Genomic DNA, 21,844 nt, shown 5'->3' with positions numbered 1-21,844 from the left:
AATCTGAAAGTTTTGTTCCTTCACGGAAGGGGACTGGAATTACACTTGGGGGAAAAAAACAGAACATAATCATCAATGCCTATGTTAAGACTTGAATGTACACTACCTCTTTTCTGGTTCTTGTTCTGTTCACCTTGGCTGTTCTGTCAATCTGGTTGATAGGCTGCAAAGCTAGATGTATTCTCCTGACAAGCACTTTATTCTATAAGACTGCATTTTGTGACAGGGCCTTCACTGAACTCATAACCTCAATAAAGGCAGCTATAGCTATCCAGCTATTCTCACCATGGCATACTTTGCATAAAAAATTCTTGAGCACATAGTTCTCCTCAGACTTCACATTTTTATCTCCAGGTCAGATGGTGCAGAGATCAAGAGTACTGGAGTAGGAAGAAAGACTTATAATTATTTAACTCTAAGAAAAATAAGTGTGGGTGCCAGAAAATACTAATTGTACCCTCACCCCCATAATATGTACTCATATAGTATATGGTACATAGAAAAAAGGTATAATGGTTGATCATTTTTATTTATTCCTTACCACTGGTGTACAGTAGCAATCATGACAGTTACATAATAAAACACTATGAAATATAGTTATGCTTTAATAGTGTATACATCTAATTATTTGATTATTTTAAAAATGTTATCTTTGGAAGCTAAACTTTCAAACCCAGCTTATCCAAATCATGGTCACTTATGCCCTGGGGCCTCATCTCAGCAGCATCAGGTGCAAGGCAGAAACAGACCCTGGAGAGGTTGCCAGTCTATCACAAAGCCCATTCACAAACACACTGTGCCATTTATAAATTGCCAATTAACCTAATATAGAGTGTTTGGAGATGGGGCAGGTGGAATGGGGGTTGGGGTAAGCCAGATCTTAAAAAAAAATCAAATGTCGATATCAATTGTACTGTAACACTGCATTATCTATTTTTAATTTTGACATTATACCTTACAGTGTAATGAAAGTTTTTATTGTTTGTTTCACTGGTCCAGAATGTCCAAATATTACACCCAATTAGTGTAGTAACACCACCTGGATTTTAAGACCTGCACAATATACTACTTTCAATATATCTAAATTAAAGGGAAATTTCACTGAACACTTATTTGGATATGCCAAAAGCATGTTTAGGTATCATTTTACTTACCAACGCTAAATTCTAAAACAGGCTCATCTGGATCCTGGCTGTTTCCTTGAAGAAAGCAGACACACACTTATTAGTAACAGCATTAATGACAATTATACTTCCTAAATCTTTCATATTGTACTAGTCCTTTTTTCAAAGCTACACAGAAAAACATCCATTGTTGAAAGATGTTTTATAATGACTTAGAAGAAAAGTATCACTTATGGCAGCAAGAATACTTTTATTCAAATGTTTTTTGGTACTTCTGCTCAAAATTAACAAATCTTACACATACAGTAGCCTCGTTGTAGCACTGAAATAGGCTGGAGTGATCAGCCCTTTCATAAATGCATTAGTTTTTATATTATGCAATGTGGAGGCCCATATAGCATCAACATCCATAAACATCTGATTAACACTCCATATAAAGTATGATTCTACTGGTTTAGCAAGACTGAGGTTAAAATATAACTACATTAAAAAAATGACAGAATCACAACAACCTCTTAGAACAGGCTTTGAATGACAAGAAAAAGAAAAACACAGGAATTACAGTGTGTCAAAGACCTAGCAATGTCTATCTCAGATGTTGCTTTCTTAAAAAAAGAAAAGGTTTGTTAAGATATTTTTATAAAATGTATGTAATAATTCAGCGAATGTTGATCTATATGTAGACACTATGAAGTTCACTGGCAGTGGTTCACAACAACAAAGGCTCCACCAGATTGGCAAAGTGCAGAATTTTGTCCCACAGACAGTCTTTTGGGAAGAGAGGCAATCACACTGGCAGAAGGCCTGTAAAGCTAGGCATTACAATACTCCTCTGGGGCACTAGAGGGAAGCTGAACCAGCACAGGATAGGAAAGAAATGCAGGATGTGGCAAAACATCCTGACCTACAGTGGGAACATGATCCTAGAAAAGAGCATAATGGATTGTCCAGGCCCTCAATGTGAAGGCAGCAGAGGGACTTCCTTGATAACCAGGCCTTTTAAAGGTAAGCAAAAGCTAAATGGTATATGGACACCAGGAATGACTATAAGGAGTTGTAGCCTTGTGTCCCTAGTCAAACAGACACCTGTCCCTTACTAGCTAGAAATGACCTTAGGAGGAGGGTTTAAATCTGCCTCCAGTCAAGAAGGCAAACACTAAAATAATGGGAGGAAGCAGATTAAGGAGTAGAAACTACCCTATCACTTTTTATGATTCAATATACATAGATGAATTAAAAGGCATATTAACAAAACTAGCAAAAACGTGTAAAGACGTTACAGGGCATGACTAATACATATTCATTTGGCAAATCTGTAAGTAAATAAGGTTTCAAAAATTTTCTCATGTTGATAACTTTGAACATAAAGCTTATCAGCATGCATGACTAAACACATGAAATTAGGCTTTCATTATAAAATGCCTTGAACCATACATATGTGCAACATTCTGTTTTCAGCACACTAAGGCAAGAAGGAATGGCAGATTTTTTCATATCACTGAACATGGCTGCAGATGTTTATGTCTACAGTTTATGACTCACATCATGACAATTTTAGGATGTTCATTAGGCAAAGAGGAGGATAGCCCACTATAACTCTAGGTAGGTGCGCCATTAGCACAGATTTAATCTGGTACTAAAGCTATATGCTTTACCAATATTCAGGGAAACTGAACATAACATCAATTAATTCAGAATTGTATATGAAACTTGGCTCATACTGTATACTGGTCATGCAAAGTGGCCTAGGCAAATATACAAACAATTCTGAAAAATATACATTACACACACCCCACTGGTCACAAGATTTAATGAAAAATGTAGAAAATATACAATTTTCAGTGCTATGCATGCATCATTGTTATGCATGCATCATTGTAGCACAATAATGGATTGACTTTTAATTGATCAATGCCAACCTCCATTATGAATGATTTTCATGGTACTATGCTCTTTATGCTTAGTTGCACCATTAGGCAAAATGCAGGAACCAGTCTGGCATGGGGCAGAAAAATTTGGGAAATTTGGAGTAGTCAACTAACCCTTTGTATGTACTCTGACATTTAAAACAATATATATTTTCTAATAAACTAAATTAAAAACAACCAATAAATACTCAAGTAGTTCACTATATATAAAATGAATGTGTCTGTATAAGACTATAGAGTACTGTATAGAGCCATCTGCCCTACAACTACCCAATATGATCTTGTGATCTAAAATGAAATAAATAAATTGAATGAAAATAATCACATTAAAAGTAAAACAAATAAGTAAGTCAGAAAATGACTAAAACAGAGGACATTTTTCTGCCAAAAGTCATTTTTATTTTTAAATAACTAAAATGTGATTGCAACTACAAACTATGTTAGTCTAAAAACCAGGACTAATTTTTCAACTGCATTTCTAAAAATGGTATTTTATTTTTTACCTGAAATGCAGTAGTATTACACTGGTTCAAAAATCTGAATGTACAACTTATACATAAAACAATATTAATTGAATTAATTTTCCATAGCTGAGGACTAAATTGCAGTTCATTAAATTAATCAAATTTGAGTTAAACAAACAAAGTGGAACTAATAATATATTTAACACAGGACTAAAAAGAAACACTTTTTGTTTGTCATATTGCATCAAAAACAAAATTTATTTTTTAGGACATTATCACATGAAGAATGATTTACAAGATGTCAAATATATAGTTAGAAGAAAATAATAAAGTTAAATTAGGCAAGAATAATAAGTATTAAGTAATAAAAAATACATCAATATGAGCTCACATAACATACATAATACAGTATACAGTGATCCCTCGCTATATCGCACTTCGACTTTCGCGGCTTCACTCCATCGTGATTTTAAATGTAAGCATATCTAAATATATATCACGGATTTTTTGCTGGTTCACGGATTTCTGCGGACAATGTGTCTTTTAATTTATGGTACAAAGTACATGCTTCCTCAGTTTGTTTGCCCAGTTGATTTCATACAAGGGACGCTATTGATGGAAGGCTTAGAAGCTACCCAATCAGAGCATGTATTACATATTAAATAAAACTCCTCAATGATATACGATATGCTTCCCGCACGGTGCTTGATTGTTTGCTTTTCTCTGTCTCTCTCAATCTTTGAGCCTGACGGAGGGGGTGTGAGCAGAGGGGCTGTTTACACAGAGGCTTTTTGCCTAGAGAATACGGACGCTCCTCTACAAAATGCCGCGGTGCTTCAGCATACTTAAAAGCCCAAAAGCACGTATTGATTTTTTGATTGTTTGCTTTTCTCTCGCTCTCTCTGACATTCTCTGCTCCTGACACACATTCTTTGAAGAGGAAGATATGTTTGTATTCTATAAATTGTGAGAAAGAACTGTCATCTCTGTCTTGTCATGGAGCACAGTTTAAACTTTTGACTAAAGGGTGTTATTTCATGTCTAGAGAACTCTAATAATGTTAACAGTGTGGGAGAGTTTATAAGGGCTTAAAATATATAAAAATAACCATACAAACATATGGTTTTTATTTATCGTGGAGGGTTCTGGAACGCAACCCCCACGATCGAGGAGGGATTACTGTAATTAGTAGAAAAATAGATTCCTTATATATAATATTGTATTCTAAATCTCTAAAGATGAGAAAGATGATAAAGTCAGAGGGTTGGAGAACTGAAAAAAATGAAGGAAAAAAAAACACAAGTAAGCAGAAGAAAAAAAAAAAAATCAAAATCTGCATGGAATCAAAGGCCAAAAGAAAAATTTGACAAATGACAAAAAGGTGATGCACCTCCCATACCTGCTAATGTTAAGCCAAGCATCTCAGAAGAGATGTTAAATGCATTGGCCCCATACACAGACCATGGTCTGTGGCGAGGACTCCTCTCTCGAGCAGACATCTTGTCATGAGTGGGGCTTGCAGTCCAGCTGCCAGTTCTTCAGCAAATCTATAAGTTTTCTTGCCTCCTGTTCTGCTTAAATGTACTGCACTCTGTAAGTGAGTAGAATATAAATTACATCATATATAGAAGCAAAAAAATGTTCACCAAAAGCACAAAGTGTAGTTCAAGAACTTAAAACTAAAGATATTTCATGAATTATAAATCTAATTCTGTTTTACTGTTTTATACTCTATTTAAAAATCTTTTAATAAAGTTCAACTATTCATTAAGAATTATCAATCTTAACACATTAATAGGAATAACTCACAACAAATCTCTTACATTTCTCAAAATTATCTAGCTTGCTGGAATGTAGGAACCACTAATCATTGAAGGAATAACTGTGTAATATACATAGCTGCTACATTTTCCATTAAGAAGTGCAGCTTAACATTTATTTATGGGCTGGTGTAGTAATAGGAAAGGAAGTTTGTTTAATTTTACAATAACTGATCAATGTGGATTGACAACTTGAACGTTCCCGTCAGTTCTCATGCTGTTTAGAACTACACATTGCATAAAAGAATAACCTTTTAATCAAATAAATATATGAACATCCAAATATTTAAGCTTGCACATATTTTCTTTTAATTGAAAGAGCTAAATGTTTTATTTTTCTGCAAATGCTATTAAAATAGAAATTAATATATATCACCGATACTACTCGGCTTTACTTTAAAGACGCTATGCAGTAAAGTTCTTCATTTTTTCTAGGAAGAGTTACTTGTTGGACAGTATTCCTTGTTTCAACAAAAAACAATTTATAAAACACTTTTACTGATATGGCTGAAACATGCCCAAATATAGACTTGGTTTTAAAAGTTGGCTCAGATAAAAGAGACACAATATATCTTTTGGGTTAACTCCCTGTGGAGTGAACACATTCACTGACATTTTCACACACGTTTGACAAGCAAAAATGCTGGACTCTTCTGTAACATAAACTTAAGATATATTTCTTAAACAGATCAAGTTCAGTTTAAAATTTGAAGAAATTCATAATCATGTAAACCAGAATTCATCTGAGTGCTGATCTGAAAGAAAAGTCAAAGGCAGCGTGTGATGGCATTTTCAAATGCACAATACTTAATATGATCTTTAGTTTTACTTGCGTTTTCCTGCAAAAATGATCACACATAGCTCTACTTGAGTTAAGCAAACATACAAACAGCCATTTGTTCCAATAAACTATTATTGTAAATTAAGACTGGAATGCCACATCATTAGTAATTCTTCTGATGACCACCACTAAGGAAAATGACTATAGAAATGTAATTTTAAACTGTTACTATTAAGGTGGACTAACCAGCCCTTGACAAGTTAAATGTACTGCTAGATGTATAAGTGGGTGACTCCAAAGTGACTTCAATTTGGAGAACAGGAAAGTAAGATGTTTTCTCCATGTATAAACCTAACAATTACTGAAAAATCTTCCTTCTTAGAAACAGTGGCTGTGGTGCTCAAAACATGCACCAATATCCACTCAGTAAACTAATTTTGGGATTTCCTTGTGACTTATACATTGCTCATAAAAAATGGCTATTCTAACACAACATTGCCAATAATTCTTCCTGGTGACAGAACACCTTGGGCCAAACTTCACTAGCAGACATTGATGTCATGTGATCTGATATAACCGACATGTACTGGACAACTGCAATGGACTGGTACCCTGTCCAGTCATTGTTCTGCAGGTTAGGAAGTGGATGAAAGGAGAGAGATGTACTGGACAATCAGGTCAAAAGAGATGAATTGTTTCCAAATAATCGCCACTTGGTGATGAGTTGTCTTAGAGCTGCAGAGGATTGTGTGGTCAGGCCTAGGAAACTTAGACACCAGGAATACCTAGCAAAATGTCTTTTGGTTGTGACAAGTTCACTTTTCCCTTCTGGAGATATGGGACCATACCCCACACCTCAGTTATAAGGAGCAGCTAACTTGTTTGTGTCTCAGAATTGTAACCCAGTTGTTAGACAAGAGCAGTAAGAAAAGCCATAAAGGTAAAATTCATACATTGTTTTCAAAAAATGTATTTGGATATGACTGAAAGGTGTCAAGAAAGTACAGTACTAGCATTAGGAGTTACTGAACCATTCAACTGTATAAAGATATATACAGAAAAAAACTGACAGAAGAATTTCCAAAGATAATTTAAAATCACACATGAAACATCTTTAATGACAACTACTCCAGCAAAAATCTAGCCATGCATTTTTTATGTATCAACTTTTTATAATACAGGGTTGGTATGTAAGTCTTAAACAGAAGCAAATGTTTTAAAAAGTGCCATGAAAGATGAGATGGAATTAAGGGTCTCAAAAACATGTTCAGTGTGCATGCGTATGTTCAGCATGTAACCTTCATTCATGTTATTTGTTTTTAGTGTATGAGTTTAATACAAAACAGATGCAGAACATGTAATTTGGAGTTAACATACTGTATATAAGATTATAAATTTTGTTTTCCCATTATTTTCTTCTTTATTTCATTTCCATGTCTTGTAATAGTAGTAGCATTGTCAGACAGCACAATGAAATTTCATTTTCTTTTACTAGGACCAACAGCATTTGAGGCAAATGTTTATAAGATCATCAGTAACTTCTCCTTCATAATCTATACCATGTGAAATCTTAAGCCTTATTTCTCAGAATAACTCTTAAAAATCCAGCATTGCTGAGGCATCAGTACTAAACACCCGCCACTATGCCGCTTTTAAATTTTAGCAAAACTCAATAAAACAAACAAATAATTAACTCATATCTAATTAATAGCTGTTTTTATTTTTAACATTATGTCACAAATTATTTTTAGATTTTAGTTTTTCACAGGATTTCAAGGCTAAAAGTTGAGTTCACTTTAAGCAGAGAATTTTGCTCTTCATAAACACTAATGACTCACTGAATTATTATCCATTTTCAAATAAGTGAAATGCAAATTGTTGCTTGTTTATCTGTTTCAGCTCACAGGCAACTCAATTTGATGGATCATTAATCTGAGTAATTATTGTTTGGATACAAGATTACCAAGATCTGATAATATACAATAAAACAGTATTTATAATGATGCTAATAGAAAATTTAAGTTATACACCCCTCCAACGCACTAAAATACAGTATATGCAATTGAACTGTGGTAAAACTTTTTAAACACAGAAAATAAAAAGGGAAGCAAAGTTAAATACTAGAAACAGTGTGAAAATATATATATAATTATGCTTACTGAAATCATATACGTTTGTACAGTACATAATCAAATCAAATCCGGTAACCCATTTTAGGTTGTCCAAATGGCAAGGGCAGGCTGCTCCATCACATTGCTAATATGGTTAGACTCATCCAGGAACAAATACAAACCTATTTTTTGGTACTCATAATAAGCAACCGATGCATTTAGATTAATTTCAGTACATTTCACCACACACCAAAGGTTGTTATTTAAGATTAATTTTGAATATGTCAAACTGTAAGTTTTGAAATCATGAGAAGTGGCGATTGTCCATAAGTGCATGCTTTATAGTTTATTTTTTTTTCTTTAAATAAGAATGCAGATTGAAATTGTTATATTGAGCAATGGAAAACAAACAAGTGATTTTGGTGAACTCTTATTTCTAGGTGTAACTCAATATGCCACCAACAGAACTGACACTGCCACATAGCAACCGTTTATTCATGTGGGGAAGCACTTTTTCTCTGCTCCCCACAGCACAGTACACAAAGCACAAAACACAATCCAAGACAAAAACCTTTCCTGCTTCTTCTTCTCCGCTAACACTCCTCTCCTGGCAAGCTTCGTGGCACCTCCTCCCAACTCTGGCTCCCCAAGTAGTGGTAGCTGGCTCCTTTTATAGGCCACCTGGAAGGGCTCCAGGTGTCTAACAAGCTTCTTCTGGAAGCACTTCTGGGTGTGGCAGAAGTGCTGCTAAATTCCGTTAACTGATGCTGTTGACAAGCACTGAAATGGAAACTCAGAGATGTCTGTTTGAAGTTCCAGCCTTTCATTGCATGTTTGAAAAACTATGTATTGTACATAGTATCACAACAAACCATAAGTATAATAGCAAAACCTTGTGGCAAAATGTGAAGGGGTTTAAGAGCTCATGCATGCATCATGCATCAAAACATTCATCTTTCTTTCCTCAGAAAATATATGGATAAAGAGAGGAGGGTCCTACAGGAAAACAATGGAAGCAATCTCTGCTCAAAAGGGCTGAAAAGGAGTTACTAGCTACACTCCACAAATGGGTACTCGGGTGAAGGCTGGACACTTTAGTGTTAACTTTCGTTTAGATAACACTTCTACCCCAGATGCTGCTCCAGGTACACCAAAAAGATAATAAAGTTGGACTGAACTGCAGTCTGTAGATTCTTTAGTCCCTATAGATCCAAGTTAAACTTCATTTTTAAGAGGAAACTATAACATTTATTTAAAATAAACATTTAAAGCATTACTGGCTTCAACTTATATCTATGGTATGTTGTTCTGGTTCACTGAATACCTACTAATGATTACCACTAATCTGAATGGCAGGGCTATGGCATTCTCTAGTCAGACTGGAGCAACAGACCCCTTGTATGTCTCGGAACACACAGGAGATTCTGAGAAAAGGAAAAGAGTTAAATTATTGGAAAGAAGCATATGTTCCTAAAACTGTGAAAGCAACACAAGGTAAATAAATTCTTTGGGCTTGAAGCCAGACGTAAAGCAGAGAAGGTGACATTGAGATATGTCAAATATCTTACCTTACATAGACAGGGAGATCAGGGTGTGTTATTGAGGTTCTAATTTAATTCTTCCTCTGTATTTTTGGAGTCCAAAGTGATAAGGGAATCAGTACCTCGTGATTGACATGGGCATTGATAAGACAACTGTGGTAATTCTGTTGAACAGTCAAGACAAAATTAACAATGTTAACATAAACAAGCTGTGATGTGAACATGGAGATATAGAGGAATATCCTACAGCAATAATTCAACTCATATACAACAGAATTACAACTTTTAGAGAAAAGGACACAAAGCTAGGAAGCAAAATTTCTGAGCCTTGCTTAACCCTTACACTGACATTTTAAAAAAGAACTTCCCAGTCAGAGCATAGTCCCATATAAAGGACCAGTGTGGGTGACAGTGGATGGAAATCTCCCTCATGATGTTTTACTCAGTGGTGCCTTTCTCAAGTAAGGATATATACAGACCATTGCTGCTAATAAAAGTACAAAATTTATAGGAGACGTGCTAGTAGCAGCAGAAATGTCACATGTAGAGTGCAGCGAAATTCTTACATGCACGTCTGACCAATGCGCAACAATGTCACCATTCATTCATTTCCAGGACCCTAGTAACTCAGATCCTTTTATATATATAGTGACTATTTCCATCTTTATTTGGCCAAGGTACATATTTAAAGGATAGGAGTTGGAAACTAAATTGTGTGCTTTCTGTACAGCATCTCATCTCTGAACAATTGTGCTTATATCATATAAATGACTTCAGCTTGTAATTCCTGTATTCTTTCTTTTCAGATTTTACAGCACTAAAGAAGGTTGCCCAGTGTGACAAATATTTCCAGATGATGTTGCCATAGAAGTTTTTTGTCTAGGTACTTTGCTCTTACTCACATATCCAAAGAAATGTGCTAGATTAAACTTGTGACTTGATCACCAAGTCTTTAATTTAGCAATCTCTTCCTCTTACTCTGTGATACTACACATATCCATCTAATCATTCTCAGTCCTTTCCAGCTTTGCTTCATGTTCCTCTTTTATCAGCTATGGTAAATCTGAGTCATAAAGACCATACTATGCCTCAAAGAGCTTTCATAAACTTTTTCCTTCAATGCCAGAGAGGCTTCTTCATCTCCATTCACACCTCACCGTGCTTATCACCACTTTGCTTGCACCTCCATCTGCAATAAACATGTCTCCTAAGTAGCAGTATGTCTCTACTTTCTCCAGAACAACTCCATTGCCTATATCAGAATTTACACTTACTACATCAGCATTCTGCAACCCACTCATGCTCAAACATTTTCTGTAAACAAAGGTCACAGTTTTGATGTTATATGCTGACTGACAAACTGAGAATTGGACTATGTTTCTCCCAATATTCACATTTCTGTGCATCTATGTCCCCCTCTCTTCCAAGTTTTGTGTCCCTTCATGAACCAGCTACCACCTTGGTGTTACCTGAACTTACCTTGCGCTTTCTCACTTTCAACTAGCTTTCCATTCTTGTCTTTCAATTCCATTTCCCTTTTTGCCACCAATATGATATACTGCATGTGGCCTACAAGAGCTCCTTCATACACACCTTTGATTCCCACCTCTATCACTATGATGTAAAGCAACATACTCAGAATAGATCCCTAATGAAGTACCCACCTTCATTACCTGCTTCTATCAGAGTAACTGCTTGATTATGACCCACACTCCATTGGGTCACTCTTTTCTATGTATACTGGAATAAGCACACTTCATTTCCTATGTTCAGCAATTCACCTTTCCCACAAGCAAACATGTTGCTTAGTTCTGTCACCCACTCAATTATAAGGAGTTCCACTGCTTTCAGTATTTTCAACACTATTTTAGTTGGGCCAGTTACTTTACTTGTTTCCATTTTAGAGCTTTTGAGATCTCAGTCTCACAGTCCTCAAGTTCTATTCTTCTATTTGCTCATACCAAAGAACACCAGTATCCCATTCTTCTCATTTAGTAGCTTCTGTATATACTTCTTGCAGGAATTGTATCTTTAATCCCATTATCAGCAATCATAATGTTCCTTTCTGCATTTTTCAAACAGTTCACATCTACTGTATCTAGTCTTTTTGCCATCCGCTTTGTGATCCTGAACACATTCCTCTTTCCTTCCTCATTCAATAACTCACTAACAAACTCTTATCTGTTAACTGCTTGTGATGCCAAAACTGCTTTTTTAGGATTTTGCCTTGCTTTCTTACAGATCATCCTGCCACTTTCTGCCACTCCTTATAGCACCTCCTGTTTTCCTCAGTTTTCTTTTCCTTCTTAGCATTCCCCCAACATGTTTCCTTGTGTCCAGGCAGTCCCTTTGTTTAACCTGACATTTATCACTGCTTCCCATTTACCATTCACATCTAACCATTCTGAAAGTATATTTGCTGCTGCTACCAACGTTTCAGCAAAATTCTCATATACTCCCCATTCAACTTCAGTTCATACCTCCTCTTACTTTTCTCTTTCGTCTCTGATCAAAAAGTCTCCAACAGTCAAGGAATAGTGTGATACACAGCCTTCTCCAAAGATGACCTTCACATTTTTCACCATGCTGCAGTAATATATTGTGCTCCTTATACAACAGTCATCATATGATATCAACTTGTTGCATCATTGTTAAACTTGGTGTTGCACATAACAATTACCATCATAACTCTACAACTCTCTTTCCCTCAACACTGCTGGTTCCAAAGCTAATGCCTCTGTGGATTCTCTCATAACTATTTGTACTGTCTCCAACATGCCCACTCAAGTTATTACCCAGTGACGTTACCTCCATCAGTGGTCTTGTAGGGCATCCAGCTTTAATGATCCTTATTAAGTAATTTAGCTATATAAATACAGCACTGAAAATATATAAAAGTTTTGGAAAAGAATCATTTTGAACTGTATGCATTTCCTATGATAGTCATCTGCATACTGAAAAGACTGATATTCACTAACACTTAGAAAATATTACTTAAAACACAACCTGAACACAAACTGAAGTGAAAGTTTGGAATAAAGGTACACACAAGTGCATCCACACACAATAAAACATTCTTTCACAGCTTAGTCATATGTTGCTGTAGTAATGCATTTCTATTGCAATGGCAGAAAGGAGAGACACTAAAACTGAACTGAACTTTCAGAATTTGAATTCAACAGACTACTTATTTAAGCTAAGATTTCTGGAACAAATCTAAACTTAACCAAAAGCCTTTTCTGCTTCCAGTTTTTGGAGTAATGAAGTGCTCTGACACTGATGAGGTACAGTCATATGAAAAAGTTTGGGAACCCCTCTCAGCCTGCATAATAATATACTCTACTTTCAACAAAAAAGATAACAGTGGTACAGTATGTCTTTCAATTCTTAGGAACATCTGAGTACTAGGGTGTATTTAATTGTATGAAATTAAATCAAATGTGAAAAACTGGCTGTGCAAAAATTTGGGTCCCCTGCTCAATACTGATTATTTGTAACACCAAATTGGTTTGATTAGCTCGATAAGCCTTGAACTTCATAGACAGATGTGTCCAATCATAAGGAAAGGTATTTAAGGTGGTCAATTGCAAGTTGTGCTTCCCTTTGACTCTTCTCTGAAGAGTGACAGCATGGGATCCTCAAAGCAACTCTCAAAAGATCTGAAAACAAAGATTGTTCAGTATCATGGTTTAGGGGAAGGCTACGGAAAGCTATCTCAGAGGTTTAAACTGTCAGTTTCAAGATGTAAGGAAGGTAATCAGGAAATGGAAGACCACAAGCACAGTTGCTGTTAAACCCAGGTCTGGCAGGCCAAGAAAAATACAGGAGCGGCATATGTACAGGATTGTGAGAATGGTTACAGACAACCCACAGATCACCTCCAAAGACCTGCAAGAACATCTTGCTGCAGATGGTGTATCTGTACATCGTTCTACAATTCAGCGCAATTTGCACAAAGAACATCTGTATGGCAGGGTGATGAGACAGAAGCCCTTTCTGCACTCACACCACAAACAGAGTCGCTTGTTGTATGCAAATGCTCATTTAGACAAGCCAAATTTGATTTTGGAACAAAATGCTTTGGACTGATGAGACAAGCAATTGAGTTATTTGGTCATAACAAAAAGTGCTTTGCATGGCGGAAGAAGAACACCGCATTCCAAGAAAAACACATGCTACCTACTATCAAATTTGGGGGAGGTTCCATCATGCTGTGGGGCTGTGTGGCTAGTTCAGGGACTGGGGCCCTTGTTAAAGTCAAGGGTCTGATGAATTAAACCCAATATCAACAAATTCTTCAGGATAATGTTCAAGCATCAGTCACAAAGTTGAAGTTACGCAGGGGTTGGATATTTAACAAGACAATGACCCAAAACACAGTTCGAAATCTACAAAGGCATTCATGCAGAGGGAGAAGTACAATACTCTGGAATGGCCGTCACATGCTCGGCAGCCATCAAATTGAACTGAACTGGAGAGATTTTGTATGGAAGAATGGTCAAAAATACCTCCATCCAGAATCCAGACACTCATCAAAGGCTACAGGAGGCATCAAGAGGCTGTTATATTAGCAAAAGGAGGCTCAACTAAGTATTGATGTCACATCTCTGTTCGGGTGCCCACATTTATGCACCTGTCTAATTTTGTTATGATGCATATGGCATATTTTCTGTTAATCCAATAAACTTAATGTCATTGCTCAAATAATACGGTTTCCATAAGGCATGTCATACACAGTATTAAAAGGAAGTTGCTACTTTGAAAGCTCAGGCAATGAAACAAAAATCCAAAGAATTAAGAGGGGCTCCCAAACTTTTTCATGACTGTATATATTGAAATAAACACCAGCAGAAATAGGAAGAATGTATGCCCTTAATAAATTCTGTCCACACTGTAAAATAACAAAATGCAGTACTTTTTCATGATTTTTTAAATTTATCTTTTTATGAACTTTTTATTAAGTAAAGACAAACTGACAGGTTATAGCAATATTAAAACATAAATAAATCATACCAGAAGTTTACGGGAGTTGCTCAGAGATCAATACTGTGTGGTTTAATGTCTAGTGCCCTTGTTACTGCCTCATACTACCCATTTAAAAGAAAAAAATGGTATGAAGGATTCACAATTCAAGGAGTTTGCATTTTTTCCAAAGTAAACTAACATAAAAGACTGCCACAATGCTTCTACTAATATCTCGCTTGTTGTGGCCTCTTGAAACATTAACAGAATTAGTGATGATACTTTTGTTCCACATTTGGTATACATTTCATTTGGGTTTCTGTTGGAATCCAGAGGTTTCAACCTGAATAAATGTTATAGCTCCAACAATTTCTGATATTGTTATATATTCATCTAGTGCAGTTGAGGCTTAAGGAAACTATCCAATGGGAGTTTGATTATTCATGGATTGTGAAGAATGTATTGTTGCATAATGATTCTTAATTGCACCATATTTTCAATTGTTGAAGCCCCATCTTCGTATGAGCTTTGGTAATAACATTAGAAACTCCTCCTCATGTGGTTAGTGTGATAAATTCTTATTTGCTGTCTTTCCATATTCATAATTTGAACAATTTGTTAGAAGGTCAGTACTTTTTGTAGAATAAACAGGTTCTTATAAAGATTAAAAATTTTTGCATTCTGCCCTATATGTTTGCTTTCCCCTATACACAGACGCAGTTATTGTCTCACCTGTCACATCAATCTGGATTGGAACAAGTCCACAAGAACACATCTATCTTGAAATACGCATAGACTTTATAAAAATGTAGAAGTCTAAAACAAGATCAAATTAAAGAGCTGTGCTGAAAAGGCTGGTAATTACTAGTTAAATGATAAGTGGAGCATGATCCAAGACAGAAATTCATAATAGCTTTACAATAGCAGTATTGCACAAATGACAACATATTATTAACAATAATGAAACAGTCAATTTGTGTGCAACTGTGACACACGGGGGTTTTATGAGAGAGAGAGAAGGAAAAAAGAAAAGTATATAAAAAAATCTCCATGAGACTGATTAAATGAGTAAGATTCTAAGAAGTCTCCAATTACTGGAAAAATAAAACTTGGGAAAATGGGAGGGCATTGGAACTTTACAATTAATAGCTGGGCTAAAAATACAGTTACAATCATTAACTCGTATAAAATTGTTAGCACACATGTTAGGGAAAGAAGAAATGAAACAGACATATTTTTTGTTGTCCTTGTTTAGGATTAAATTAGGAAACTAGAATAGTTTCATGTATTATTTCATAGCTATAGTGAAAATGCACTCAATTCATTTTGACAACTTTGACAGAAATACATCACAGAAACATTTTAATTAACTGTACTTGTTGAAAAGAAGTGCGATACTGCTGTTTAAAAACTCTTCATCTGAACATATTGAAGGAATTTCAAAATAATTTTTGTATACATAAAAATGACCTAAATAACATAAAAATCAACAAGATATCACCTTTTTCGCATGAAAATATTATAACTACACTGAAAAAAATGTTCAGAAAGAGTTGTTCATTTTATTTAAGTTGATATAACTTAAAATAATTATGTCTGTTGATATTACATAGCTGTTTTTTGTTGCCTTGACATAATTTTCTTAGATGCTATATTAACACAATCACACTGAAATAAACAGTTGAATAAAGTTGATTTAAATTGAAATAAACAAGTTTTATGTATATGACTTTACTAAATTTGCATACAAATCTGCCTGTCTTGTTGGATTTTGATCTAAAGGATCTTCAGTCCTTTGTGCAGTTGGAAAGAAAGTTAAAGACTTTTATTAAAGTAATGTATTTTGAATGTCATGGGTGTTGTGTGGTTCTAGAAGCCCTTTTACAATTTTTTTTGATAAACTATCAAGTTTGTTGCCTACCATACATCAGAAAAGCATATTTTTCTTTGCTTCTGATACAACAGAATTTTAAATTAATATTAAGATTTCACAGAAATTACATTCACCCCAAATAATAGTATATTAGTATATATGTACAAATAATAATATATCAATACTATAGTTGATATAATGTTATTTAAATACAGTAGTAGTAACAAGCAATATCCCCGGATATGAAAACTGTTTTCACGAACTGTAAAAAGGCATTTTATAAAAATAATAATGAATCAAGTATCATAGACCAAGTAAATAGGTATAGCTAAATAACTTGATGATGTGAATTTTTTTAATGTTATTAAATAGTTAAAATATTACATTTTATGGATATGAATCATGTTGGTTTAATGTAATTAATTAAACAGATTTAATTAACTTAACATAACATGAAAAAATGTATTCATTTTACATAAAAATATGTTGTTTCAGCATAGATTGATTACATATGATAAGCATTGTGGCATAGCTAGCTTGCTGAAGGCCCCCATGCAGCGCCGTGAGGTGGGCCCCTCCTGTCTAGTATAACTGTTGTTTCCAAAACAACTTTGTGAAGGAAGACGATTAAAATGTAATGTAAGCTAGAAAGTAGAAACTGTTCTGTGCGATAAAATGAAGCAAATTCAATTTGCAACAAATTAAAAATGACAACACCGGCGGAGAGCATACTACTACACAATTGACCTGTTTTACACAAGTTCTGAGAAAACGGACATCATAAAGTCAAGTGTTAATGGTCCCAAGAAATTTGCCTTGTGGGTAGGAAATTCCTTTGTCATGTTCAGTATATTACTTGCTTGTCTTCAGTAGTTTCTCCATTTTTAACAGTTTCAGCAGATAGCACCTGACCTGAAGTAATTGTATTACTTTTTCTAGACTCTGTAGCTGTAGCTCTGTACCATTTCACTTACTGCATTTTCTGCATAACCTGCTTGTGGCCGTTGCAACGATTCACCAGCATCAACATTCTCAGTTACTACCGCTAAACCTTGCTCAGTTTTAAGAATGGTAGAAATCTTGGTAAGCTTAGTGTTTTTCAATTCTTGTTGCAGGTGTGCCTTACGTTTAGCAGCTACACTCTTATAACGTTTGCTGGATCTGCTGCAACTGGCCGACATGGTGTTGAATGGCGAGAGTATAAAAGCCGTCAAATTGTTCAAAAATTTGTCATTTGCTGACTAATGGGGACCATAACTTAACAACAGAATCACTATGATTCACTGTTTACGAGTTTGAACTGTTGACATCAAATCAAAGTAAAAAAGTAACAATTATTTACGATAATAATGTATGTTTACATTATTCATGTGTCGTCCTTCAAAACATCTTCTGTTCATGTCCACTATGGCACACCAAAGGTCTCCAAATTTGGGAATGTGCACTTCTCTGTAAGGTGGACTAGGCCATGTTGTGCCTCTGAACTACTGAAGTCTAAATTCATGTAAACTGTAGGCCTGCCAAATATGTAGTATCATCATAGATTGGATTGGACTTGCCTGGTGAAGGTGCAAACATGCCACTGAAACTGTGAATTATTAATGCAATGTACTGTGCAAGTGATTTAACTTAATAAAATTAAAAAAAAAAAAAATCTATACAGCCGCAAGTGGGCCCGCCAAGCACGTTTGCCCTTGTGCTTTGCACAATCCATTGCTACACCATAGGAGAAGTAAAAAAATACAAGATCAATTTTGATTAAAACAATTTTATTATGTGCAACCAATGTACATATTTATTTTAATCTAAAATGCCTTTTTCAGTGAATCGGAGATAGAAAACTGAAAGCCATACTGCAAAGAACACAGTTCTCTTTAAAGTTGTGCTAAAAATTGATTAAGGCAGCCTTAAATTGCACACAATCTACATAGCATCTGATCCTACCAACAGAAGATGCTAGCAGGCACAAACTGCTCCTGGCTCCATGTTTTAACTTTCCTGTAGGCTCAGTCTACTTGATATCTACGTTTACTTTACTGACAGACAACTTTGGAATATAAATAGGATGTCATCCTCTTATTGCCCTCATTGGACATATCTCATATGGAAACTACATCATCAAAGACCAATGTAATGTTTCTGCCTTTATTACATTGCTAGCTCACCACCTAATGTTAATTTATATGAGGTATGCCTCTTAGTGACTTACACTAAAAAAAATAAATTTAAATCAACATGATTCAACCTAGTTATTCTACAAAATATGACAGATCTTTTGGATACACCTAGTCTTTTTCAGCCTCCAGTGTAATCTTACATCTAAGACTTTTCTTCTTCTCTTTAATTTCTTATTTGACTAATACACATGGCAGAAAGAGAATTAAGAATATACAAATTTAACATTTAATGAAAGGTATAATTATGTTGTTCTGCGTTTCAAAAAACTCATACTATATGATTTTCAAATTAATCTTACTGTGATATCAAATAAGCTAACACATTTTTTAAAGAAGAGTAATGGCAAACAAAGGTAGTACAACTTATATTTAATTTTATCATTGCTCAATAAAAAAACTGTGTGGAAGTCTGTTTAAAGTAATGGAGTTTTATCATATTAAATGTAGGGATGAAAATGCAAGGAAAATAATACTATGCTTATTTTCCATTTTTCTAGATATAATAAAATTAAAACAAAATGAAATTGTACAAGAGTTATTGTGTTTATAATTAATCAAAAAGAAAACATCAAAATACACTCAATCAATATTTTAAAAGCCTCAGTATTCTACTGTTAAGTAAAATTAAAAAAAGGTTGAGTCAGAATCTTACGAATCTGTTTATTCAAGAATTTGTTTCCTAAAAAGCCTGAGTGACACAACAAAATATTGACATAAAAGTAATACACTACCCAAAAGAATCTGCTTTTTCTAATCACATATTTTCACTTTAATATATCACACACTCCCTTTCTAGTTTGGCAGAATGTAGTTTAAACCTTTACAGCATCTGATCTTGATTACTCATTGTGCAATATTGTTCCAACTGGCATTTTTATGTATGGACATTTCAAAAACTTAACTGCTTAGTTATTTAAAGAAATGAAAGCATGGTAACAGAGTGTTTTTTACTGTTGCCTTTCAGATCCAGGAACCTAGGATCCTGGTCTGTTTGGAATTTGTATGTTTCCCCTCAATAATTTAGATAACAATACATTTTGCTCTGTCAGACAGATTACAGATAGAAGCAAGATTTACCTACCTGGAATAGGCAGCATGTTTGGAAAATATTTGCAGTGATATTTAGTTATAGAACAAACTTCAGGAAAGAAACCAGACAAAAGCAAAATTAACTTCTGCCATAACTAGTAAGTTTTAGTAATCAATAAGCTGTAGTACTAAAGTTGCAAAGCAATTTTTTTGCTTACCTTGTGATCTTAAACTTTTTTTTTTTTTTTAACATTTCTGCACTCTTTTTGAACCTCATAAAGACACACTACTGTTTAATATAGCTGATTTCTCAGATATGGTAGCCCAAATGTATGCTGCTTTTCTTGGCCACTCGTGTAACTTCCTTTCAGCACAGCAGAGCACATTACAAACCTCAGCAATTACAAGAGATCAACATGAGTGTATTCCGTTCTCACAATGTTGAGCTCTCCTGCATGTGCCCCAGAATCAATGAACGCTTAAAATGTAGAAAGTGACCCATTAGTATAGTTCACTTTTACCAACATTCTTAGAAATTATAGACCACATTGAATTTAATGAAAAGAAAACATGGTATTGAATAAACTAAGCACTTTACAATAATCAATTACTTTATGAACAGGATATAGAGTGGGACAGTTGCACCACTGTAAAAATGTTTTCATATAAACCTGAAAAAAATATTTCACTGTAGAAAATAACAGGCAGGTTGTAAAATATTTGTATATTATAAATCTGTTGTTTTGTGGATGTAACAGCAGGAAATCCTGTTTTAGTAGCAAGTAAGGTGGCTTTGTTTACCATATGTTGTTCAACTGTAATATGTTTCACTTATCAGTGAGAATACAACTATGACAAACCATAAAACTACAGTGCACTGGATACAATTCTTTTATAATGATACATTTAATTGTGAGTAGTTTGACAGCTACATTAAGGTATGTACTTTCATTGAAGTCACTTTATAGGAGTTTAGAAAAATGCCTTGAATATGGTTAGGGCCAAACACTGAGACATTGTGTGTCTCTGAATATATAAAGTGATGAGCTGAATGTGCATAGTAGTCAGCATCAGTAAGGTAGTGCCGAAAAAAAATTGAACAAAATTAAGGAAATGTGCTTTATAACTACAGTGAGGAATGATGTGTTTTCATCTAAGATAATATGGTCAACAGAACTTAACAGACAGACGAAGGAAAAGAAATATACATATTAGTAGCCAAATAGTGTTTGTAAAGAGTTGCAAAGTGAAATTATGTGACAGTCTGAAGGTACTGTATTAGCATCAGGAGATTTCACATATCTAATAAGTTCACATGGAATGACCATCATATTATATATAGCACATATTCTCAGGTACTGGAATTTACAGTTCTCTAAGATAGTATCCATATTTGGATTATTCTTTATATATCATGTCAAGTAAGCAATGATGTATGTAGCTGATGTGTTTGGTCTGTTAAACAAAACATGACCAGTATTAACTAATGAAGAAATTAATACCTAATTAACATTAAAACTGAATGAAATGTCAAATGGAAATTGCTTTATTTTCATCTGTATAGTTCCAACACTATTATGCTTGAAGTTGCATTATATTTTTGTGTATTTTGTAGCTGCAAATGAGGGTCCAGACAACCTATAAAAACCTTCACTAATAACACGTTACTTTCAAAAATATATGGCACTCTTTTATAGTATACTTCAATGTCTTGAAAATACAGATTTTTTTCTGCATAAATAAACAGTTTTAACATTACATGCACATTTGTTAGAAATTTTATATAGAAGTTTTGTTTTTTCCCCAGTTATTTACAAATTATAGGGGAATTCAGCCAGCTGTCTGCTCCTCCCTGCAACTTGTTCTTAACACATGAGGGACCTTCACAAACTGAATAGGCACAAATGTTAAATTTTAGTATTTTATACCAAATGAAAATAAAGAGAAACAACTGTTTTAATAGTGATTTTGACTTGCAGCTGTGTATTTCATTTATTAACTCAGCCACCACTTCAGTTAGATCTTCTGACTCAG

General features: G+C 34.6%; 1 protein-coding gene across 11 annotated transcripts in view; it reads right to left on the bottom strand.

The window, feature by feature from the left end:
• inpp4aa (inositol polyphosphate-4-phosphatase type I Aa) overlaps nt 1-21,844 on the bottom strand; it is a 166,173-nt gene that overhangs the window by 93,551 nt on the left and 50,778 nt on the right. For all 11 annotated transcript variants that reach the window (XM_039743891.1, XM_039743895.1, XM_039743892.1 and 8 more), the window contains exons 2-4: nt 9,797-9,933; nt 4,916-5,107; nt 1,155-1,199 (exon numbers count right to left, since the gene is read on the bottom strand). In XM_039743891.1, coding sequence (XP_039599825.1) covers nt 1,155-1,199; nt 4,916-5,015 — 145 coding nt within the window. In that variant the 5' untranslated portion in view covers nt 5,016-5,107; nt 9,797-9,933. The remainder of the gene's footprint in view (nt 1-1,154; nt 1,200-4,915; nt 5,108-9,796; nt 9,934-21,844) is intronic.

The sequence above is a fragment of the Polypterus senegalus genome, chromosome 2, assembly GCF_016835505.1.
Source record: "Polypterus senegalus isolate Bchr_013 chromosome 2, ASM1683550v1, whole genome shotgun sequence".
Taxonomy (NCBI): Eukaryota; Metazoa; Chordata; class Cladistia; order Polypteriformes; family Polypteridae; genus Polypterus; species Polypterus senegalus.
The sequence above is the reverse complement of the archived record's forward strand: the minus strand, read 5'-3'. Positions and strand labels throughout refer to the sequence as shown.